The following is a 26055-nucleotide window of genomic DNA, read 5'->3' on the forward strand; positions in this document are numbered from 1 at the left end:
AAAGGTCTGTTTTCATGACAGATGGTAATAAGGGCTCATCAGTGCCAATTTTTTTTGTTTTCACCTCAGTTTTCAAAAGCTTAAGTTTTAGGTTAGTGCTTCTGAAGGAGCCATTACATGCATAGAGGAAAAATGCAAATTACAAAATTAGATTACTCACTATTTTTATTGTGTGTAACATATTTTTCTAAATAACACTAACAGATGAAGAGTAAGAATTTGACCATGCACTCAGTAGAACACTTTCCCTTTCTTTTACTTGAATCCTTTTTTGGTTTTTTCCCCAGCTATTTGTCCTTTAATCTTCATCTGTACACCTAGACAGATATTCCTCTCCCCACAGACCCCAAAAGATACAGCAGTCAGTAGCAGGTAGAGGTTTTGTTTGTATAATACACTCACTAGTGAAGACATGGTAGAACTATATTTTATTCAAGAAAACCCACACATTCTGTCCTGTGGTGACCACAGGCTTTGCTAAGCCATAGATATTAGCAAATACTGGAACAAAATACAGTGTATCAGATTGAATCAAAGCATTTAAATTCTGAATTACAGTTATAATTTTCAGGGAAGGCTAGTTTGAGAATTGCATCATAGTATCTAGTACAATGTTGTGCAATGTAAGTGGCAGAAACAGAAGTGGAGTATTGGTCCTAATAAAAACCAAAATGTAATGACTCTTGTATTTAAATTGTCAAGACAACAATTCCATGACATTCTACCAAAGGCAGCATATAGTTACAAAAATACTGGTCCAGCATCTTGTTAGTGATGAAGCAATATCCAAGGTGCAATGGCAACATGCCATTCTTAGTGAAATACTTTTTAAAAAACTATTTTTTCTATTTTCCCCACACTGATGCTAGCTGAACACCAGAACTTCTATGACAACCTGAAAGAAGGTCACTATTTAAATGTGTATTGCACCAAAGATTGATGCAAAACCACATGTTCCAGGTTGCGGTATGAAAGAAGCAAAGGCTAAAAAAACTACAAATGTGCCAGAAGACGTTTTACTGCAACTGATCTTCGATGAGCAGTTTGCAACCTCTATTGAGTTTTAAACAACTGTCCAAGCTTTCCATTCTATCCATCATCATGAACTTAAGGATACAAAAGTAAAAGACAATGTCCTTAATATTGAGAATTGATTTAAACTACTTTATACTGCTCTGAATTGATCCACAAAATAAAAATATTCTGCCCTCCTCTCCTCCTAATAGGCTGGTAATTTCAAAGTCAAGCCATGGAATTACCCTTGTTCTGATATTGCACAGTGCTAGGACTGTATGGTTTCCACCTAGAAGTTCAAACATGGACTATGACAGTGATCAAAACTGCTGGTGACAGTAGACCTGCTTAAGTTGTGGTGGTATCGCAAGAAACGTGCATCAGATGAAGACAATCTAAATGGCAAAAACCACTGCAGACTTGGCTGTGGTTTGGACTTGGGACAAAAATACATAAACCTGTTTGCCATTTCCTTTGAGGAAGCAGGATCAATTAATATCTTAACCAAAAGACAAAGTCGAGTAAGATCAGGTAATCATGTGAATTCAATGTTACATTCAACAACACAGAAATGAAGGAGTAGCAGACAAGAACATTATTAATGTTTTCCTTTTAATAATGGTTTAGTCAAAAGTGTAGCTTTGAAAATCTCTAGCTCTTTGTGAAAACCTGAAGAAGCTGGGAAGTGACCTCACTTTGATCGGTTTAAAGCTGTGGCTTGGCCTATCTGCTTGCAAAATCTCCAGTAGCTCTGCCAACATTGTAAATAAAAACTACTGCCTGGAAATAAAAAGTAGTCAACCTTTAAAAGTTCATGAATGTTGTATTGTAGCAGCCTAACTCCGACTGAAGAAGAAAGACATTTTCTACAGTAAACAAAAGACAAAGTAAACTGAAATCTTCAGAGATCACTTTAAGTGTGTACAATTTGGATTCTCATTGACATTTAAAACTACCAATCATAAGGTTGCCACCTTACCTTTTTCTGGACTGGCACACCTGATTTTAAACAGGTTTTCCTCCAGTCTCCCAAGTTTCTGATCCTCTCATTCAGTTTTCTGCTGTATTGCTCCCCTACCTTCATGCTGAATACCGAGTCAGTCCTGCCTTCTGCTTTTCTTGGCAGGAGGCAGAGCAAGCTTTTAATTTCGGTAGTCAGAGTGACAGAACAACAAACGCACAGCAGATAGAAGAGCTTAATTCTTCCCCAGGAAGAAAATACATTTGATTCAACAAAGGGCTGCAAAATCTTCCAAAGGCACCTCTTTCCCCAGTTTTTGCCTGAAAGCAAGATGGCAATCTTAATTGAAAAGGGATGCTAAATCTTTTAAATAACTTAAAATTTCATTTTTATATAAAGCAGCAAAACCATTTTTCTCTGCAGAAAGAGAAATGTTAACAAAGGAACACACCAACATAAATGCACTGTTGATAAACTTCAGCTAGTTTAATTTCACAAGAAAGTAAAATTTTAGGACTATTCTTTAATCTCATCAGTACTTTCTGAAGAAGATTCTTTGGCATCTTCAGTCCCTCTGTTGCTTTTCTCTTTACTAAGATTTTCACTTTCTGATTTGGTCCCATTAAATAAAGAGTTTTCACCATTTACAAACCCATTCTCTGTGACTTCAGCATCAATGGCTTCATCAATCTTTAAGTCCCCTTGCTCTTCCACATCTTCTAGGTTTCTCAAGACAATAGGGAGTCTAGAGTCTGCCACAGTGTTCTCCAACAAGGCAATATGGCCCTTGTCATACTTGGGGAGCGGAGCTCCGTCTGCCATTTGTTTGCTGTAATACTCTCTGCTGGCAGCTGCGCTCTTCACCGCCTTCTCCAGGATCTCCTTCTCACCTAAGCGCAGTTTGATGGCCATTACCGCATGTGGAGTGAGGTCATGAGTCTCCAGGAAGGACTTATCCACCTGGTAGGAAAGAAAAAGCAAGTCTGCTACTAACACCTCACACAATCAAACAGCCCCTCCCTCACCTCATCTCTTTCCCTGAGCAGGAGTGACACCAGGCTCTCCAGGCAGAGCCAAATGGACACGAGGGTTCTGCAAGGAGTCCCAGTGAAATTTGTCAGGAAATCATAAAAAGCCCAAAATTTCTGCACATAAATCAGTCTGCATGACAAGCAAAGTCAGGTTACTTCACAAATACTTGCAATATGTAGGTTTACTTATACATTTGCAATAGGAGCACATCACTTTGCAGTCTGGAGAATGCAACTAACAGACAACAAGTTGAAACCGATTCCCCATCTTATTTGCAGAGAAAAAAGCAGGTGGTAGTCTCTACTTGGAAAATCAAAGGAAAAATACATTAACAAAATTACATTAACAAAATTTCCTTTTTTGCAATCTTATTTGATTTTCCTTAGATAATGCAAAACTGTTGCTGCACTTAAAAAGTACAGAATGAATTATGTAGTAACATTCAGGTTGAAGTTTGCAAAGACAAAATGGAGGACAAAATATCTTTTCCTACAATCACGATGCACAGAAGAACTCAGACTTTTAAATTACACATAATGATAATTTTACCTCCACAGTTGTTTTATAGGTTTTCAAAAGAAGGGATGCTCTGGCTTCCAGGAATGTCCAAAGTTTAACTTCATTGTCCCAGCTAACAGGAAAGTCAGAGTTCCCCAGAGTGAAGATTTTGCCAATCGCATGCTCACCTATCAAGTGCTCCTTCAGCTCTTCTGCAATAAGTATAAAACCAATCTGTTAAAAAACAATCTCATCATTCACTTTGTCAGTTGACAAACTGCAGAAAGATTTATTTTCAATCGTATATCTTTGAGCAGCTAGCAAAAAATAACCCTCTCCTCAAATCAGAATTATCAGATATGCTGCTTTTTTTCTAGGATTTGCCTCAAAGAGACAACTGCAAGTCTTCAGGTCAGCAGCAAATGGGCCTTCTCTCCACCTGGAAATAAAGATACTTTAGATATCACAGCCTCTTCTACACAGCATAAATCTCTGTCAGTGAAGAGAATGTTTTGTAAAATCATTCATAAATGAAAGGGAGTAAATTCGTAAAGAGTGCAATGAATTTTTTGAGAATAAAAGGAACAGGCCAAAGAGCATGCAAATAGCAATGGAATTCTTTTTCCTATTGTTTTGATAATCTTTTTATCAAAAGCAGAAACTTCCTACAGGTGTTCAGAAAAGACATCCATCAAAACTCAAGAGCAGAAAACATTTAATCAGCTCCTTGACATTACAAAAATTTCATTTAAGTTTTAATTAATAAATTTGACTACTGCAAAGCAGTTATGACAAACTTCACCAAGAGCTTGCATGTTTCTCAATAAACAGTTTTCTTAAACACTATTTAAGACATATAAACAAAGTGAGCACAATCATATACCAGAGAAATGCAATTAAAGCATTCACTAGCTATATTTTCCTCTCCAAGCCAAAATTCACTCCCTCATCAGCATCCTAAAATTTTCTTCCCTTGAATTTACTTCCCAGAAGTATGAGGCAATTGCAAGAGATGGACGTAGGTCCCTTCCAACTAAACTGTTCCAGTATATTCTAATTTCTTGGTAAATTCTAAAAGATGGATGACAAGAGGAAGTGAAGGCATGACACTAAGTTACATTGTTTTTATTAAAGAAAGCAAATAGACCACATGCAGAAACTCAACCACTTCAGTATTCCCGCTGGCACAAAAAAATCCACATCATCTGCACAGTATTCCTAACTGCAAGGGAGTTCTCTCACTGTCATGACAAACTGTCACATCCATAACCTTCAAAACTGCATCTAACCATCAAGGAGTTATTATGAGCATTTAATGAGAAGTTTCACATGCACAAATAAGGTGAATATTTATTAAATGCACACATATTTTGCCCCACAAATAAAAGTAACAGAAGAGAAACACTAGAAAGACAGTCTGCAAATGCAGAAATTTTAGGTTACCAATTACCAAAATATTGAATATTTAGATCACAAATTACTAAAATATGGAAAACACTCAATTTTGAAATGTCTCTTTCATATTTCTTTTACAGCACAGAATATTCCAATTTAACACGTAAATTATTCCAGTGGTGATGACTAAAATGCTGCAATTTTAAGCATGTAAACCCCTAGGTCTTGCATGATCTTGTTCTGCAAACTATTTTGAAACCTAAGAACTAGAGATCCAACTCCAAAGCTCACTCATTCACAAGAGTCTGGGAGATTAAAAGAAATAAAAAACTGTATCATCTCATGCTTTCAGAGTTACTGAAATATTCCCTCAGATGACATGGCCAAAGATTGGGCTTCTCCGTAGCTTATAAATTTCTTTGTAACTGAAACTCCTCAACTTTTCTGATCATCTATCTTAATGTTTTATAAATGTCTATCCCATTCCTACATTAACAAAAAAAAAACCAATCAAAAATCCCCACAACAAGACAAACATAAATTAGGTTATCTTCATAAAATATCCTACCTTCACTCATACAAAACACTCGAAGAAAAGCCAAAAGCTGGGCAGAGATTGCAGGCTCAGTGGAGTGCAAGGCAAAAACACTTGAACTAATAAAAGAAACAATCAAACAACAACAGTAAATACAAGTCCAATTGTCATATCTTTTAACTTATTTTAACATAGAAGACCATAAACTATACAACAAATGTACTGCTACAAAAGTAACTTAAAAAAAATTAGGTAATGTTAGCTCAAACAGAAAAGCTTCCTTAACTTGTATCTGAAAAGAATGATTATCACTACAATTTTACACTTAAAATTACTTTATACATCTTTCATAATAAATTCATGAAAATGCAATGTTTCATGTCTGCTGCTCCTAATAGTACCCTCTGGACTGAAATGACTAAAGGAAAATGCTGTGATTCACATACTGAGCATTGTACTATGTCTGCAAGGGATAGGAAAGAAAGTAAAGCCACAGAGATTGCTTCAAATTAATCCTTGCTCTGTTTTTGTTCAAATGGTTATTAAAGCAAAGGCTTTTTTCCTTATATATGGTTCAAATTAGATGATAATATAGTTCAGAGAACTTCTGTAAATATTATTACAATAACTTTAATTTGCTATACAAACAGGAGAAATATAGCACCTAAGAAAATTATTACAAAAGAGCTTCATATATGCTTTACTGGACACTATATACTTTGGAAATTTTTTGAAAAACCCATGGCATTGTGTTTTACTTACGTTGGGATACCAGCACGAGCTAAGACCTCTGCCTTCATAGCATACAGCCTGTCACTTTTACTCACGCCAAGCTTTATTTTCACTCTGTCATGTGAATTATTATCAAAGAAAAAACCACTGTGGATCACAAATTCAGCGTTTGACCGAGTGCCATAAAAAATGTAAATCTAGAAGGATGAAAAGAGAAGTGAAGGGACAGGAAAAAAGCTTAAGATCAGCTCACAAAATTGACATAATTTGAAAGTTATTTTCTAGAAGAGTTACTATTCTGAGTACAATGTATATTTGGTTATAAGAAGAACCATGCTTTGTTTTCTGGTATTGACTCAAATGCTGTATACAATATGGCAATTACACTTTAGAGGTAGATGTAAACATATACATGTATAACAGAGACTTTGAAAGGCAAGAAGAAATTTTTATTCTGTACTTTAAAAAAAAAATGTTCTGGTTTCTCACACTGACATAAAGTACCAGCATACAGAAATAAGCTTTCAAAGCTTTATTAAAGGCTAAAAAAAATCAGAGACAAGGAGGGCCCATTAAAATAAATGGTGTTTCTGGAAACATTTTCCCCAACCAAATGTCCACTCAAAACTATACTGCTGATAGATCAACTTTGCTTTCATTTAAATGTTACCTTAAGATATGGATATACCACAGTACATCATACAGAGAGATCTGAGCTGTGTTCAGCTAGTATTTATTTTTGTTTTACTCTGAACTCTTTTCTATAAAGTATATAGTTACTTTAATTCACATTTAAAAAGAAGTTCCTAAATATAACCTGCAGAATGTATTTAACTCAGGGCTAGGCAGTATGAAATTCATGGGACTAGAGGTCAGAGTAGCAATTGTATTCTCCCACATCAAGAGGATATTTTCCCATTTGTGTTTGATAACAAAATTGTCAGTCAGAAAAAGAAGTCCCAGCAGTTACAGATTTCCCTTCAGAACCTCAGGGTACAGCAGTGCTCTGGATGCCTGCAAGCTTCCATTCCTCTCTAGCTGACAGAGAAAGACACAGGGCTCTCTAAAGGGCTCAGTAACAGCAATGATGCCATTTACTTTCTCTGTTTTCAATTTTGTGTAAGAGCTGTTTATCCTAAGCACTAAATGCTAAAGCATGATATTGAATTATACTGAACATTATACTGTAACACACTCATATGATGAACACATGACCCGACCAGGTGTATTAAGGCAGTGGGTAAGGAGAGAGTTGCTCACCCTCTCAAGTTTTAAAACTACTGTGATACATCTCACATTAAACTAAAAGTCGCATATCATATATAGATTACACAGCATGCTCTTACAGCCCAAGACTGTTTTACAAAAAATCCAATTAAACAGAGTGAGAATTGCTTTATTTCAGGCCAGTGTTTGACAGACTCTGTGGACCTCTGCTGCCTAACTAATTTTTTAGTAGTAAAAGCACGGATCATACACTCTTCCTGCTAAAACTGTAAGAAATGACATCTGCATGGTATATTAAAGGACTGAAGCATTATATAATTACAGTGCTTTAAAGATGTCACTAACAGTTAAAGTTTGCACAGAAATTCTGATAAATAGCAGACAAAGTGAAACTACTAAAATAAAATTGAAATACAGGAACCCTCTATAACTGAAATGGAGAGAGCAGCCAGAACAGCTATATGACACATCCATTGCCAGCTGTGGAAAATTATAAATTGGATCACTTCTGGAAAAACTGTGGACCCCTTTTAACTCATCACACCACAATTGGAAAAAACAGAAAATATTTGACTACCATAACAAATTCTGAGGGCAAAAATATACAATCACTGTAAACCTCAGCATAGCAATGAGGATAAATACACTTTTGGAAAGATGTATTCAATAAAGAAAAATGCCAGACACGTCTTTGTTAAAAAAGGTAACAATACAAAAGAAAAATTAAAATCACAATATTATAAATTGTAAGACTGGCAAAATAACAGAGTAAAAGTAAAAACTCAGAGGCTGAGTTACAAAATATTTCAGGATGTTTCACAGACAAAGGCTTTGTCTGGCCATGCTGACTGCACAGGCAGCAGTCAGAAAAGGAGTGCTGCTCCACTTGAGGGTTTAGGCTGGCTGCTGACACAGCACAGGGGCTTCCTACACTCCTAGAACCACTGTCTTCAGTGCATCACTAATTTGGACACTCAGTTTTGGTTTTGAGTAGTTCTGATCAAAATACTGGATCTGAACTGTTCCATGCATCTTTGCAAGACTCTCCTGCTGTCTCAGGATGAAGAGGTAAATGCATGCATGCCTGTGTGAAAGGGACACAGTATGTTTTTAGGTCCCTTCTCATTTCCACTAACCATTGTAATGACAACAGCATGGGTTAAAATGACTGGCAACTGTACTGCATTTCACCTCTTTAAATGAACAAAGACTAACAAGAAACATAAGCCAACAAAAACCATTGTTAAAAAAGACTCTACAATCCATTACTGCAGACAAATCTAAAAAATATTTATCTTTGGTCTTTTGGATATGGTCTTTTACTAAGCTCTTCCAGAATACCTAACTTGGTGGCTGTGTATGTTCACACACCAATGATTAAATATTTCAACTAGTTCTATAAAACACGAGGAATAAAACTCTCCTACAGCCAGGGTCTACCAAGCGATAGAAAATATTCTGAAAAATGTACATGTATTTAGTTTGGTAGCATTTTCAGTCAAAATTAGCTCAGCATAATAAATTTCAAATGTAGCAGGGTTTAATCCACACCACTACATTATTAAAATTTTCTAGGGAGTCATCAAGTGTTCATAGAACTTAATGGAACAACAATAATGTAGACAACTCTTCACACTACCTGTTCTCCAGCTTTGAAATCTTGAAGTGCTACACATTCACACCGGTCATCTTCCAAATTGTAGCCTGTAGTGATCTATCCAGGAAAAGAGTGACAAAAGCACCTTTAGCATTTTATATTTCTCTCTCCCATCACTGACAAATTTTCCTATTGGAAATAAATATTAACAATAGGAATTGCACACATTTCTTTCTCAGCACGATAGAATACAACTGATAGTGATTGCTTTATGATTCCTGAGCAATCTCCTTTTTAAAAAAGTCTCTGCATTAAAGAAATCTAATGGTGGAAATAACCTACCTGAAGTGAACAGAAGGCTCTGAGGAAGGTAGCCTCCACAGAGCACAGACAAAGTACCATGCTAAAGCTGGCAGCTTGTTATAAAGTTCTGGAGCTTTCAGTCACTCCCATGAGGCCCAAGGGAGCAAGGCACTGACAGCTCTATATGCTGTGCTTTATCCTTCAACTGCCAACACATTTTTGATCTCTCAATGAAAAAGGATTAGATAACTGTGGATCTTTAGGGGATACAATCTTCAGAGAATTATAATTTACTTGAAAATAATCCCTTTATCTAAAAGTTAAGTAATACTCTTAAAATGCTAAAAGGATTTTTGAGATGGTAGCTGGCAATGGAAGAGGATAAACTCTCTTGACAAACCTGCACTTCCCCAAAAATAATTACTAAACTGTAAAGGGGTCACACTAACAACTAAAGCTATCCTAAAAATGTAATATTTTTTATTAAGTGACAAACAGCATGTTCTTCAATAGGATGACCAGAGATGCAGCCACAGGATGGAACATAAGCTGCTGAAAAATCAGAAAGCAACTTTTATGGTAGGTAGTCTGAGTTCAGTACTGACAGAGGTAACTTATGGAAAAATATGCTCTGAGCCTGAGGAAAAACCTAGAAGAAGCCAGAGATTGTCCCTCAGCCTTCAAAAATGAAAACATACTTTTTTGTAAGCTGACTGATATGAGTTGCAGTATACCCTGATTCCCATCTTGGATGCAGCTTGTCCAAAGACAGAACTCCTCAGATTATTTCAAAAGCTTGGTTGATGGCTCACACATTAATAGTTTTGCACTGCTTGCATCATTAAATGTGCATTTGTCAGCCAAAACAGTGCTTTCAAATGGAGCAAATCCAAAATGTCAGCCCCAAGCACGAGCAGCCTGGCCCTGCAGACGCTTGCAGAAAGCTCCCTGTGCAGATGCCTCACTGCAGGTCTGTCTAATGGGTTTGTGAAGATCAGTAAACAACACAAGAGTCATGCAATACAGCCCACTGAGAAACACAGGCTGCAGTACTTGAACACAGAAATTCCTGTGCATTCTCTAATTTGGACTGCACAATTTCAATTAAGATTTTCGATTTTGAAAGTTATCCTACCCTGAGTTGCAGGTTGCAAATGCTAGAGGTTAACAAATCTATCTTCTACAAATCAGTCGTCTTCTGAAAAACTGTACTTTTCATCCAAAAAAAGAAACTCTTGACCTGTCCTGAAATTTTCTTATTGGGTAAACTCAGTAAATAGTTTAGAATGTGAAAAGTCCACCCCAATCCTTTGAAATGCTGGTGGAACAGAAGGCTTTCACAGACCGGGGAAATTCTATTATTTTAAGAGGAGGATTCTGTCAGTTTAAGCATGCCTCGCTGGAGTACTGATCTGTCTTTTAAATTTTTAGTTTTGCTTTAAAAAAAAAACCCAAAACAGCGCACAAAACCCAGCAGCACTTCTGAAAGACTTTTCTATAAAGCATAATGGAGTGCTAGACTCCTATTTCCTCTTTCTTTTAATAGCAGTCACGTAAGAGAATTAACAGGGTGTTTACTTCTCTTCCCACATGATAGCTGACAAATTGCATCCCTTCAGTTTTATTTCTGAAGCAGACTGATACATGAATTTCAAGTTGTGTATAAAGCATGCAATAGTCTGCCTGGTCAGTGATTAAGGATGGACTCAGCCCAACAGGCAGAATGTAGCTTATTCAAAGCTCTGTCAGAACTGGTAATCAACCTCTGACTGTCAAAATACAATCCCACTAAAGAATAACAATGAGAAATGCATGAAGACAACCATTTTGAAATAGTTCTTAGAGGCAGGTTGATCTAATTAATAGTGTCAGAAGCAAGAAAAAGCTGGATGGACCTAGCTCCAGTTCAAATCCAAAGAGCATTTTATTATCTAGCTCATGGAAAGGGGCCCTGTGGAATAAAGCAAGAACAGGGATATATATGGTAGCTGATTGACTTGGGAGGTATTTCATCACCACACTTGGAATAAACTACACAGGGGTGCATTCAATGTCATCTTTTGTTTCTTACTTTCCTGCAATGAATAACAGTTCCCTTTATCTATTTTAAAGGGATTGTGCTGTGATGAGAGCAGAGCCCACCCTCACCTCACTCTGCAATAATATAAACTACGATACAGGCAGCTTACAGCTATCTTAGCAGTAACCCCCCATTTCTAATAGTAAAAGGAAACTAGCACACAACAGAAATAGCTTTAGTAGCTTTTCTTAGCCCATTACCAATACTACAGTTTTCTATCCTTCCTGAATTTATACCCATTTAAATTACTTTCTCTAGAAATATGAAATAAATGACTGAAATCTTTACATATATACAAAATATTTAAGTTCAGCACAACCCCCTTTGCCCTTTAGGCTATACTTCAGTGTAAAAAAATGTTTCAAATCCTGATATACTGCTGCATTAGGAGGTTTGGCTCCAGAGGCTGGCTCCATATCAAACCCACTGTTAAAGAGCATAATAAAAATAAAAATTATTTTATCAATTTGAATAGAAGTTTGAATGAGTAAAACAACATAAATAGCTGCTCTTTTAATATATGCTACTTAAATTTTCCCCCACAGAACCTTGATTCTCTTCCTCTTTACTCTAATCCCAACTTTGAAGGCATTCATTAAGAGTTGTCTAATGAATACAGACAAGTCTCTGCAAAAGCATCTGAAAGAGATGCCCAGCAGGAAAAGGGTACAGGAAGTACTGACGCTTGCAGCTACGACTTATATTACAAAAATACACATTTCTGAATTTTAAGCAATTTTCTTTAAACTGAAGACTCTCATATGAACTTTATTGCTAAATCGAAGCTGTGAGATTGCATAACAAATAGGCAAAGGCAAGAATCACTGTTAAAGAACAACATGTAATCACCTTGCAATAATGAAAAATAAATAAATAATAAACCCCAAACACTTGCACCTTCGTAGCCTAGCCTACCATGCTGTAATTGATACAGTCATAGTAACACTAAATTAGCTAAATGTCAAGTGAAAAACAATTTGCTTTACAGTTTGTTCATTTAAAACAGACTTTTTTTATACCAGCAGCACTAACACATACTGCTGTCCTAACACTCAGGGTCAACCCTCCCACAAAAGAACCAGATCACTTGAATAGGATGGCTATATCCAGTGCTTATAATAAATAATATCTACTGGAAACACAAGTAGGGGGTATGACTTTTGAAGTGTGCATGAGCATGACTAAATAACATTGATAAACCAGCCTCTCTGGGTTTCCATTTCCTCACCTCAGCATTAACTAGTCTGTTAATGAAATCAGGAATCATCCCCTGAACTAGCGCACGTAAGCCAAAATGTCAGCAGGTCTGACTTTTTATATACTTATGTCACCTTTTAAATGTTTAATATGCCCTAAAGTAGTATTTTTGCATTTTGTTTCTTTGATGTAGTAACAGATGTACTGTTTTTGTTGAACTAGGCTTTGTTCTTGTTGTTGCTGTCTCCGTAACAAGGCTCTTTGGGCACGGTTAGGAGAGCAGGCAGTATTTCTTAGTTGCAAATCTCTAACCACTTTCCCTAGTGGTAGCTACAAGAGGCAATATCCATCAGTGCCTGCTTTCTGTTCTCAGAACAATTCTGTCCAGTACTGTGCATCTTTTTCAGCCCACCAGAAACAAAGCTCCATGTCAGGAGACTATAGAGCCTTGTCTGGACAAAACATTTCATGTAAATGAAAACTTTTAAAAGTACATTATATGTACATAAGACATAACTTATCACAAGTATCAAATCTCTTGTAGTTTTCTCTAGATGAAGAAAGCTCTGCCTGAAAAGCTATCATAAGATATTTGAGAAACTGACAAACCTTTCTTTCAGATATTAGTTTTTTAGCATTTCTTGGGAAAATAACATACCTGTGTTAAGAAGCATAACAGAAAGTGCTACTAAACTGTTGTATAGAAGTCAAAAGACTTAATACTTAAGCTTTAAAGTCTTTCAACAACACTGAAGAAATCCTTACCAGTCCATTAGTATGATTACACATGTCCCATAAAGGTATTAGAGCCAGTGTAACTCTGGAACCATCTTCTGTTGGAATCTGGTTCTGCCGTGTCATAACAGAGGAAACTGCCCATCTGCAAAAGGCAAAACCATGAGCTGGTCAATGTTCAAAGCATTAAAACACAATTGGCGATAGTCCCACCTGAAACAATAATTTAGACTGGGAGTTTCCAAACTTAGTTTCCTTCATGATCACACTGACTATAGGAACAGTAGAAGGCAATATCACTTGCAGGAAAAGCAGCAGCTCCCAGGTTTCCAAGACATGCACACAGAACAAATACCAAACCAGGATTGTGACCCCTCTTCTCTTTGCAAGAGACTCTTCACACCTTCCATTGGCTGCACTCCTCAGCCAGGATCCACTCCCTTTGTCAGCTTCTGTTCCCCAGCCCTTCACCACATACATATCTCACACTACACATCCCAAACCCAGGGTCACCTGCTCCTGCAGCTTCTCCTGCTGGGCAGCAGGGGCTCCCATCTATGTGCAAACTCTTGTAAGAGCCAGGGTATATTTCCCCCACTCACTCTCTAAAAAGATTATGTACTGCATGAACTGGACACCAGTGCAACCATCTTTTGGTAAGCATTTCCCTTCAATTTACAAGCTTTTGTCTTAGGTCACTATTGCTAAATTTTCTGCTCAATAGTATTGAGAGGAGAAAAAGCCACAACATTCCAAATAGATATCCAGGTAAAAACTATAAAGAGAGTATTATGTAATTCTTGAGCACATGGACATCATTCAAAACCCTTCTAAGTCAGGTTAAGTAAACAAAATGCAAGCTACCTTTTCAAACATAAAAATCTTTAGAAAAGCTTAGAATTTCAGTATTTTCTAGAATTTCAGTATTTTCTAGAATTTCATTTTTTATTTTATACCTGACAAAAATTAATATTAAACATCAGTTGAAAAAAGAATCTTAGTCTCACCATGTTCTGGCCTTACTACATATATGTGTTGTGGGGTTTTTTTGAGGGAAAAAAAGATGTCACCAGGAGAAGGTCAAAATAATTTTAATTCCCACATACTCCACTACTAATGCATACTTAATATACAGAATAAGACTTCCTGAAGGATTTCTTCAGAAGAACTAGGTTGATAAGAAAGACAGTGGCAAACTCATATCACCCTAATGTCTAAAAAGAAAGCTAAATTGTAGATAATTCTGATACACAAATACTACTTGAAACACAGTAACAATATGCTTCATGTTAATTGTTGCAATTTGTCTGTAAAATTTTAGACCACCTAATTTGTAAGTTGGTGTGTTCCTCCCTTTAAGTGAAGGAGGCATGCTTCAGAAATCCCACTTTCATAGCCTTACCCACAAGTACAACTAGGCTAGAAAATCCCTTATGAATGCCTTTTATTCATGCTATTTTAATCATTTAACAGAATTAAAGCTCTCATTATCTTAATTATTATTCTTTTAATCTTAGTTCTGTCACCCCTTATAGCACCTCCAAGTGACACTCATGCTTCATGTGTACAACTTCCATTCTCCAGCTCTCCTGTTCAACAGCAGCAGCTTGAGATATTAACTTTTGCTAGTGTGTGCTGGGAGAGCCTTTTATGAAAAAAAAAGAAATAAAAAAATTTCCCAAACCCTAAAACTCCTGCCACGTCAACTGAATTATTTTCTTAAGAAACAAGGAATTAACCTTAGTAATCTGACTATGTGTGCCAGTGGGCTAAACTAACTGCTTAAAATGAATGGCTATTGCTTTGTAACAATTAAAATCTGCATATTTATTTCACTTTCTTCTTCATTAATAAAGTGTATTAGTATCAAATCCTACAATTAACATTTCAGTAACAATAGGGCTTTCCCACCAATTAAGACTTCCAGGGCCCCATAGTTTACCATAGTAAAAACAGAAAAGAAACAAAGAAAAAAAATAAAAGACAGACCAACCTGTAGTCGTCATAAGTGAAAGAATCCTTTAAGGGCAGTTTGCTGGCATTAGGATGGGTCTGCAAAACGTAAGTTGCATAAAAAGGTGAAAAGAGGAAGAAAAGAGAAATCAGAAATCAGTCAGCAGAATTTCATTATTTAGCTGCCTAACAGATCCTAACAAGAGCCAAATGAAGCAGGAGGCGTCCAGCCGCGCTACAGAGGGATCATCATGCTATTATGCTCTCATACATCACTGTCAACTTAATTTGTTGTGCCCAGCAGCCGCCATAAATCTGTTTCTTCATATTTCAAGGCTGGAATCCACAGACATTGTACAAAAATAAAAAAAATTTAAGGTGGACTGAGTATGTGAAGGTAAAACACAATCCAGCCCTTGATGCACAGTGGGGGAAAGAAATCAGACAATAAGTGTACATTAGCTTTCACCAAGTTCCACATTTTCCTCTCCTCTGTGATATCAGTGAGGCATTTCACAAATGCAAGAAATATTATACAAGATTTTCAATTCTTCCTTGATACCTGTAACAGTGTTATTCAGTAAAAGTTGCACTACACCTCTGAAACAAAAGCAGTTCAAAATATTTAAATAGCTTTGGTGACAAACACTGATTAGGCAGTATCTACATTAACCCATCTACACACGCTCCTATCTGAAAGTAGAGCTGTGTCATATGAGAATGTATAACGCAGTTCTCATCAACAAGCAAACATTTAATTTCTAAAAGCTTTAAGAAGCTCTGATACCCGTTATTTTTCTGACTAATTAACTTATTTAAAGTCTCGAAAATACAGGTAGCTTTAAGCCCACATTCACACATTTTCTTTAGAACTTTGTTCCAATTCACAAATGGAAAGCCACAGTAGCATAAATTTTAATCTTCAGGTTCAATTAGGTCTCTGAGACGAATTGAAGCAAATGATCAAACGGTTATTTCAGAAGATACAAATTATTTTTTGCATAGCTCTATCTTTGCCACCCTTTTAATGCATGAAGCTCCATGTAGTACGCAGTTTTTTACTCTTGATGCATTAGCATCACAAGTGCGTGGTAATTTATCATTTCTCACTGTAATGTACTTGCTGGCACTGTGTGCAGGACAGTAGGGGATGAGGTAAAAGTGGCTCAAACCGTAAATCAATTAGAAAACAAAAGCTTGTGCTCAGCGCGCAATTTTAGGCAAATTATATATTACAAAAGACTGCCAATTGGGTGTGAGGTCCCAGGTGGCTGCTCTCCCTCAGCCCCTCGGTTAACCCTTCCGATGGGCTTTCTCCAGAACAGGACCGAAGTTAACAATTCCAGTGCCTCCTGTCCATCCCCTCACTTTTAAATTATTTTTTTTTTTACAGCACTCTACGTTTCCATATGACTTTCACTCACATCGATTGCACGGTCATTGTGTAACAAATCCCTTCGAATCTAATGATAGCAACACATTGTACAGTTGTTTCGTCTCACAAAAACGTTCAGCACAAACCCAGGACTGAGACAAAGCCAAGACATTTCATGAGGCACCTTCGCTGCCGGACAGTCCAGACCAGAGTCCAGAAACGAACACAGAAACTCAGCCTTCAGCTGGAATTAATTGTTACAAACAAATACCTCCCTATAGTTTTCATTTATGACAATCTAATTTCAACTCTTATTGTTAGTGTTAGTGATGTATTTTGCAGCAGCTTGATAAATTAAGCGGGGAAAGACAGCACCAACACTGCGAGTACCAGCCCCTCAGTTTTCCTTTCCAGCACGGCCGCGTTTCCCTCCGGCCCGTAGCGATCGGTGTGAGGAGCGGGGTCTCATTGCGCGCCTCAAGTTTACATCCGGCACTCCGCCTGCAGTGCCCGGAGCCCCGCCGGTGCCGCTGGCCCGGCCCCCGGCCGTGCCCGGCCGCTCGGCCTCGCCGCCCCCCGGGCCGGGCCCTCACACAGCGGGCCGCGCGGGCCCGGCACTGCCCCCTGCCGGCGCCGCCGCGCACTGCTCCGAGGGGCCAGGGCGCCTCACCGGCCGAGCGCCACCGCGCTCTGCTCCGCTCCACACCGCGGGGCCCGGGCACCCACAGACCGAGCGCCACCGCGCTCTGCTCCGCTCCACACCGCGGGGCCCGGGCACCCACAGACCGAGCGTCACCGCGCTCTGCGCCGCTCCACACCGCGGGGCCAGGGCACCCACAGGCCGAGCGCCGCCGCGCACTGCTCCGCTCCGCTCCGCTCAGCGGGGCCAGGGCATCCCACAGACCGAGCGCCGCCGCGCACTGCTCCGCTCCACACCGCGGTGCCAGGGCATCCCACAGACCGAGCGCCGCCGCGCACTGCTCCGCTCCACACCGCGGGGCCAGGGCACCCACAGACCGAGCGCCGCCGGCACCCCCAGAGCCCGCGCTGCACCGCGCACCTGCAGCGTGGGCAAGCGCCCCGCCGAGCAGGGTCCGACCTGTCCATCCCAGGAGAAAGGTCCCGGGAACGCAAACACCCCTGCGTGTCCTCTCTGTTCTCTCCTGCTTTCCTCCTGCCCCCGAAACAGTAGGATTTAGCAGAACATGCTGTTTTTCCAAGGGTAAGAATGACTGTGGTCATAATGCACTGGAAGTGAAAAGGTATCACAGACACTGTGGGGGCTCACCAGCCAAAAAGCGACGGCTACAGCTCCTGTGTGCAGTTCCAGCACACATCCCCTTCCAGAAGCACCAGCCCACAGCCTCAACCCCAACTTGGTGCAAATAACCAACCACAGGATGCAAGATCTATACACGTTGTCATCGTCCTCTCTGTAGGAAACATGTATTAGATCAGTGGATTGCAGGGAGATCAATTGTTCATTTTACACAAGCAGACCCCTGTAAGAGCCAACCTGAACACCCAACCCATGGGCAAAGATCCTGGATGCTGCCGCTCTGTCACCCTTCTGGTTTGTAAATCTGTGAAACTTTGGGATGGCCCCTATGTGGACACCATCCAGATCTAATTCACATAAAACCACTAGTAAATTACAATAAAGGACAAAATATATGGTCTAAAAGACACAGGGCAGAATAAAAATCCCAGCACATGTAATTACCATATTTATAACATCCTGTGGTACAATATTCTAGTAGTTCTTTTAAAGTTAAGATACGTCAGCATATTTGATCATGTTAGATTTCTGATTTGGTCTATTTTACTATGTAACTTAAAAACCCTACAGATTACAAGAATCTGAAGACACACAAAAAAGAACAATATTCTGATTAAGAATTTGATTTAGTATGCAGCTTCTCTTTATAGTCCCTTGGTAAAAATGAAATCTCCCTAACAAACACTTAATAAAACCTGTCAATATATCTAGAAAGAAAAATGACACAAATGCATTAAGTATTAAATACCCTTGAAAAAAGTCACATATTCCATGAATTTTTGATGTACTATCTTGACATTAATGTAAAACCTTGATATTTATAATTGACAGATATTTAATAAAGTATAGAAGATGACTGCTGCATAGCATGCAAATTGCTCAGACTGCTCAAAAAGATACAGACATATTTAAACTAAACAAACACTTAATATGTAAAAAAAAAATCAGATCTAGCTTTTACAGGTTCATGCAGCTAGGTCTCTACAGATTAGCTTTCAAATGTGACATTATCCACTACATGAACCCTAATTTTAACTTACCAAGTCTGTATGAAGTAGTTTCAGAAAGTTGGGAGGGAAAGCTTTAAATAAAAAATGGGAACATGAAAATGTGAATATATTCATTTAGATGCAGGTCCTGACATTCTACTGAAAGAGTTATTATAAAGAACAAATACCATTTATTTCGTTACCCTTTCTGTGAAAATATTGTCAGAGCTGGCAATCAGGGTGATGACCACTGCAAAAACAAATAGTGGCATGCTGAATTTCATTTTCCTCCTGATGCTGCTATTCCTAAAAAAAAAAAAATGAATAAAAAATGCTTTTTCCTCTTCAGTGTTCCAAGCCTTCTTTGAGACATTTGGAGGATATCTCAAAATAACCAGAAATATTAAAAAGTAACAGTGATTGCTGCCAGATTGTCTGCAGCCACTGTGGAAAGAGACAGACTGTTATTCTAGTCACCTAAAACACTATCAGACTAGAAGCCAGTTACTCAGTATGGCAATCAGAGGAAGGGGGGGTGGGGGGGAGAAGAAAAAAAAAAAAAAAAAAAGGACACTTCCAACACTTCCAAACATATTTTCTCTTTTTGTGAAGCAGTAATATCCAGGGGTTCACATCTCATGTTTAATGCCTCACAAACAACCAACACTCCTGATGTGCCATAGGGGCCTCTGTGTTATTAATTTCTCCATCAAACTTTTAGATGGACATCATAAGGTAATGATTCTCAAGTTCCAGAAAGTAGATGCTAAAGGACTCCCACTTTGAGGGCTTGTTTCATTTCAATGGCATGAAGGCTGCAGTGTAGAATAGGTGGGTGCCCTTCCAGCTAAGAAGCCATCACAACCTTCACTCTGCTTTCCAGCCTAGGGGCATTCACCTCCTGTCAGAGTGGCCAGACTTCTGCAGACAGTAACCCTTTTCCCTATTCAATCACAAAATGCTACAGCTCATTTATCAGAGTTCCTAATCTTGATGGAGAATTTCCATTAAAATTGGCTTAACATTTGCTTGTTTACCAAGTGATGCAAAGAACAAGTCCAATTACTATAACACACAATACAATGTCTGAGTAGAAGGAAAAATTAAAGTTTACTTAGTGTTAAATTTGTGTTCAAATCTAGACTACTAGATGCCTTGAAAAGAGCTGATGTATTTTTATGTAAGTCATATTGCCCAGTGTATTCCTTTGTGCTATTAACCCTTGTATAATCCAAATAAGAAAAAAATATTTGAATCACTAGATGTGATCAAAGTTAGTTGTTTTTTAAAAGACACCACCTCTAAGCTGAGATAAACTGATCATTGGACCCATCTACTACTCCATTGTAATACATAGCCAAAAAAAGGTTTTAAAAAAAATCCTTGGTTTTGTTGGTTTCCTGAGTTTGTAGACAAAGAGATTGTTGGACTTCGGTGACAACTATTTCAAGTACTCACCAGTCCAAGGCAAAGTTGTGGGCAATCATTGCATTGATATCACTAAATCAGATTTCAATCATCTCAGAAATCTCTTGTATCCCCATTGAAGTGGAGACAGCTCCAGTTCTACCTCAGGAAATGATCATAGCTGTGTTAAGAGTATACTGAGGCTACCACTGCACTCCCTTCACAGCCCCCAAAACACTAAGGGTGCTTGAAACAGTTAAAGCCAAAACCACTTTAAGTTTCCACCTTGTTAACTTTCATTCCTTTGAACATAAACCCCAAGGGTTAGTTGCTTTTGACCAAACAATTTTTTCTTCCTCTTCTTTGCAGATTCTTCCCTCTTTCCACTGTACTCATTAACATGGGGAGATTTCGTTATGAGCCTTGGTGGATGCTACTTGATGGTTTCAGGCCAATGTGTAGGTGTACAAAAACACAAACACACACACATTCAGGGCCAGAAGCAGGAAGATCTGTCAGCATTTGCTGGTTACTGTCCCTTTCCCAGCTCTGGAAATCCTTTGAAGCAGCAGCCTTGAAGAGAAACTCCTCTCTGTGGAGCTGCTGAGGCTTTAACTGCCCTAAAGCTAAGTAAAATAAAGAATTCAGAATGGAGGATCCTAGTGATCTACAGGGAAACAAGAATTCACTTTTTCCATTGGACATATGCTGCCTAACCTAATGAGGGAAGCCAGTTTACTGTACAGGATGGGAGACAAAGCCAAAGATTATTTTACTTTGTAACAACAGTTTATAATTACAGAGGCATGCTATAGAATTTTCAAACAGGCCAATTCATGAAGTTCTAGGAATAATGTTCCCAAACTCGTACCATTATATGACTTTCCTAACCGAAAAAAAGATAACTCTACTTTGCAAAACCTAATAGAATGAATCTTAATATTAAAAAAAAGTACCACAGGATTGAAACTTCTTAAATCTAAATAATATTCTTGCTTAATTCTTTATGTCAGCATTTTTATTTACTTTCTGCCAATATACACAAGAAAGCACTGTTCCAGACTATTAGGGGATTCATGCAGCGGAAGCAAAGTGGAATGACTCCTTCTGGTGCAATGGAATTTAACTGTGCAGTCCCTTTTTCTGTACCTTCTACCTGCAAAATTGTTCTTTGTTAATGAGACAGCAGTGGCACAACAGACAAACCATTAACTCAAGGGTCTGAAGGACTGACAACCCACTTCACATACAACATGGATATTACTGTTTGGTAGACAGAGTACACAGAAACAACTTTGAACTGAATGCAACAGAGTACCCCACCTCCAATCCTGTGCCATCTCCTTTTCTAAATAGAGGCAAGACAGCCATGGACTCCTTAACATCCACTTCTTGATTACTCCATTTCAGAATGCTGCTTATTCTGTACGCATGTACATATACATACACAATTCTGAAATACTCATCTTTCCCAAAACAGAAGACACTCAGATACAGCATTTAAATTAGTGACCAAGTTCTCTATACCTTTTTTTTTTGTCCTTTCACAAAATCACTTAGAGGTGAGTGCAGCCCCATTAAGGCATTAAGGGCTGAAGTGGAAGAAAGCTGGGCTGAGATTATATATGTTTTGCAATGAGACAGCCTCCCGAGTCCTTCCCAAAGCAGTTCACATCACAGGAGGACACATGAGCTCCACTATTTCCTGTGGTAAATTTTGCAAAATGTGAGTTTATTGCTCATGTTGAGCCTTAGATTTATTTACAGGTTCATTCTGCAGCATTTCATTCACACAGGTACAGTAAGATAGCTACAAAACCCAGCTTCCTTGCAAGGGTCTATGTTTGTGTATCACGACACATCTTTTCCTCTATAGGCTCTTCCTGAGGTACAAAGTTTATCTTGAGCATTTTTCATTTCAGGAAACATTTTACCTTGTAAATTTCAGGAGCTGGACTTTGATGATCCTTGTGGGTCCCTTCCAACTCGGGATATTTTATGATTCTGTTTAGTGCAACACCCAGGAACTACATTCATGCACAAATCCATCCCACAACTCTACTATTAGTGAACTCCACTATTAGGTGAATCACAAGCCACAAATAAAATGCTGTGATGGAAACCCTGAAGTGAACTGCTTTGAAAGGACAAATGGTATTTCCGATTCACAATCACTTCTCAATGAAAGAGTTTGCTAACAACCATTAATATTATGCAGTATAGCCAAAGTTTTGTTACCTGTGATTCAGCTACTCAAGTTTCCAATAAATCCTACCAGGAGCCACTTAGGTGGAGGCTTGGATCACGATCACCTCATGCCCAAGCTCCCACAGGCCATGGTAAGTCCTGGAATGACAGGTACTGGGGCTACAGTGGCACACACATCCAAAACTAAAAGCCTACCATTTCCTCTTCAACCTGCATTCAAACAACAGTACAAGAAAATAAACTTTGGTTTACTTAGCAACATATCAATGTCCTACTGTGTGGAGTATTAGCATTGGGTCTGACTGAAGAGGATAATCCACTTTGTAATTTAGTTAAATTACTAATTTTAACAAAGATAAGTACCCTGTATAATTTTGCAGTGCTTAAAGAATACATCCTTTGAGTATTCTGCTCTAAGAAACATCAGCTTGTTATAATATTTTAAATTTATGGAACATTTGTAACTGCTGTTATATCAGGAAAAATATTAAATCTGCACAATAAGTACAAACTTTATATGAGAAAGTATACTTGTAAGTGCATGATGATCTCCTGAAGTCTGCTGAGACACTCACTTCCACAAAAGACACAGACAACATCCCTGAGGATAGACTCAAATGTCCCACAAAGTGCAACTCAGTTTAAAAAAAAGGCTACTAACAGAAAAGCAAACAAAAAACTGTCTCCACTCTGTTGGCTGTAAAAAGAGAGGCTTATCTGCATTCTCAACTAGGAGTGGTTGAGAACCCCTTCTTCAAAAAAATGCCTTAAAAGCCCATACTACTAACAAGAGAATGTATTATTCCTCCCAAATGTGGTTTAAACTAAGCAGAAACAAATTTTGTTTTGCACGGCACATACGCTTTGAAGTACATCTCTGCTTCTCTAGAGGAAAGCAGGCGTTTAGGCCACTACAGCAGAATCCATTCAGAATATAAAATAAATTAAAACCTGCTGATTAGGAGATCTTAACAATGTCTGTACAATGAAAGATAACATCTATATCCAAAATGAAAGATATGTTTTATCCTGTCTGTCCTCCAACTTTGAATCATTTTGACTCTAAGAAATAGCAGACACCAAGCAGGATGTGCCTGTATTCCGATCTAGGCCAGCACGGTCCAACTGGTGCCCATCGTCTGAATCTGGACCACAGGATGCCTCCATATGGCCTGCCACCTTTTCCTTGGAGGAGATAGGGAACAGCTGCTTGAGGAGCAAACGCTGCCTGAACAGCCAAACACCTCCTCCTGTGTCCGGCTGGCTCAAAGCCCAGAGCTGTCGCCGTGTTCCCATGGAAGGCAAGGAAGGAACGGGGGAAGAAGGCAGCAGAACCTCCCACCCACGCAAGGACTCGAGCTCTTCATCTGCCTGGCTTGGACAGACATAGCCCAGCAAAGCCTGGAGCTGCTTCTGCCATGGAGAGGGGCAGCCACAGGAATGGCCCCATGAAGCCCCAGGATCTGCTGTTCCTGTCATCATGGCCGGGGGTGGGATATACCAGAAGTGACATGAAAATCAGGAATTCGGCACGTGTTTGCAAAGTCTAAACCACCTTACAGTAGCTACACTAAGTGGTACAGTAAGAGCATACTGTCAATCTTCAATCTGCTGCCAGCAAAACAGATTAATACAATATTTTGGCCTTCACAGAGAGGAAAAACACAGAAAAGCATAAATATATTTCATTATTAACTGCCTATTTATTTATTATTGATCAAGAAGAACAACTTGGGCATTGAAACCCAGACAAAGCAAATTAGACAGCAACACTATTTTTACCTTTGTAACTGCCCACTCAATGTAATTTTAAATCTCTCCTTAAGGTGACATGCATAGTAGACAAGCAAAAAAAGGGAAAGATTTTACAGGGTTTACAACTGTGCCATCTTTCTTCCACTCATTTTTCACAGCGTCACTGACATCATTTCAGAAAAAAAGCTATTTGACTGGTATGCCAATGAGTATAAATCAAGCAGGGAGGAAAAGTGAGAATCCTGAAGACCTACCTGGTACAGAAACAAAACTGAATCTCTGTTTCAAATACATCTGCTTTTGACTGCATAGTGGTTGATCTCTTTGGAAGCACTAAAATATTCTCTATTACTCTATTATTATCAACTTTAAAATTATTACTTTATTATTATCAACTTAAAAATAATAAACATCATCTGATTTCTTCAGTAGGGTGTTTTAAAAGACAGTATACTTGTCTGCATTCAACTCAAGTAACATTTAGGACACAAAAGTTAAATGGTGGTGTCTTCAAGCCAAGCACAGAGAGACACCAGATGTTCTACTTCACGTTGACCTGGAAAATCATATGCTTATTGGAATAGATAGATTAAAAACAACACAGAAAAATAATGTAAGAGCAGCATAAGTCACATTGAAAGTATCATCACAACTTCAAAAATTGGTGTAAAAATTATGCTAGAGATGTGAAATCTCACCTAATATACCCAATATTGAAGTCACACAAAATACCAGATTTTAAAGATGCTATGATGAAATCTAGAACTTGATGTGTTAAACATCCGAACTAAAATGATATTCCAGTCCCCAAAAGCTAATGACTGGATTTTAGAATTTCATCACGTTAAATCAATTAGTCAAATTTTATATGAATAATATATGAAATTTAGTATCTGATCAAAAGAGATTACAGCCTCCAGGAAATTAAGTTCTCTGTCCAGTACTGCACACAAACAGATCAAAACATCTTTGGATAGATTACTGGAAAGCTTATATTCACAACAGGACTACAACAACACTTTCACAGTGTCCAGATGTCAATACACCCTAGTCAGAAAACTGTTTGACAGTGTTCCTGTGAAATGCTGGAAGCAAATCAGACTACAGATAATACCTAAAAATTTTTAAAAACTTCTACCAAATTCTATTTTAAAAAAATATTAAAAAGAGTGTGACTCATGCGGCAGCTCCTGTCTTCTTGAGTAAGAGGAACTTGACAGAAGGAAAAGAAAGCAAGTATTTGCTTATTAACTATGCAAAGAAACATAAAAGTGAGTCAAAGAAAGTAAGTTTACTTGCTAAAATGTTACTTAAATAGGTGACTTTGCCTTCTTCATTTAGTAAGAATTTTACAATTAAACTGATGTCTCTTGTACTGGGGAGCCCAGTGCTGGACACAGTACTCTGGGTGTGGTCTCACCAGCGCTGAGTAGAGGAGAAGGATCACCTCTCTCAACATGCTGTCAACAATCCTAATGCAGCCAGGATGCCATTAGCCCTTTTTGCTGCAAGGACACATTGCTGGCTCATGCTCAGCTTGTCCCCCAACATAATAATGGGATCATTTCACTCCAAGTGCAGGACTTTGCGCTTCTTGCTAAATATCAATTAGCAGCCCATTTCTCCAGCCTGTCAAAGTCCCACTGGATGGCACCTTACCAGAAACTGAAGTGAGGCTAACAGGCTTGTAGTTCCCTGGAATGATCTTTTTATCCTGAGGATAGGAGTGAGTTTGCTTTCTTCCAGTCCTCAGGAAAGTTTCCCAGTCATCATGGGAAGATGA

General features: G+C 38.5%; 1 protein-coding gene across 1 annotated transcript in view; it reads right to left on the minus strand.

Annotated features, from left to right (window-relative positions):
- Window positions 1-147: 147 nt before the first annotated feature.
- Window positions 148-26055, minus strand: part of SETD3 (SET domain containing 3, actin histidine methyltransferase) — a 62043-nt gene continuing 36135 nt past the window's right edge. The window contains exons 7-13 of the mRNA XM_030948639.1: window positions 15300-15358; window positions 13337-13451; window positions 9034-9108; window positions 6198-6364; window positions 5469-5554; window positions 3557-3717; window positions 148-2935 (exon numbers count right to left, since the gene is read on the minus strand). Of these exons, the coding sequence (XP_030804499.1) occupies window positions 2492-2935; window positions 3557-3717; window positions 5469-5554; window positions 6198-6364; window positions 9034-9108; window positions 13337-13451; window positions 15300-15358 (1107 nt within the window). The 3' untranslated portion in view covers window positions 148-2491. The remainder of the gene's footprint in view (window positions 2936-3556; window positions 3718-5468; window positions 5555-6197; window positions 6365-9033; window positions 9109-13336; window positions 13452-15299; window positions 15359-26055) is intronic.

This window comes from Camarhynchus parvulus, chromosome 5, assembly GCF_901933205.1.
Source record: "Camarhynchus parvulus chromosome 5, STF_HiC, whole genome shotgun sequence".
NCBI classification, from domain to species: domain Eukaryota; kingdom Metazoa; phylum Chordata; class Aves; order Passeriformes; family Thraupidae; genus Camarhynchus; species Camarhynchus parvulus.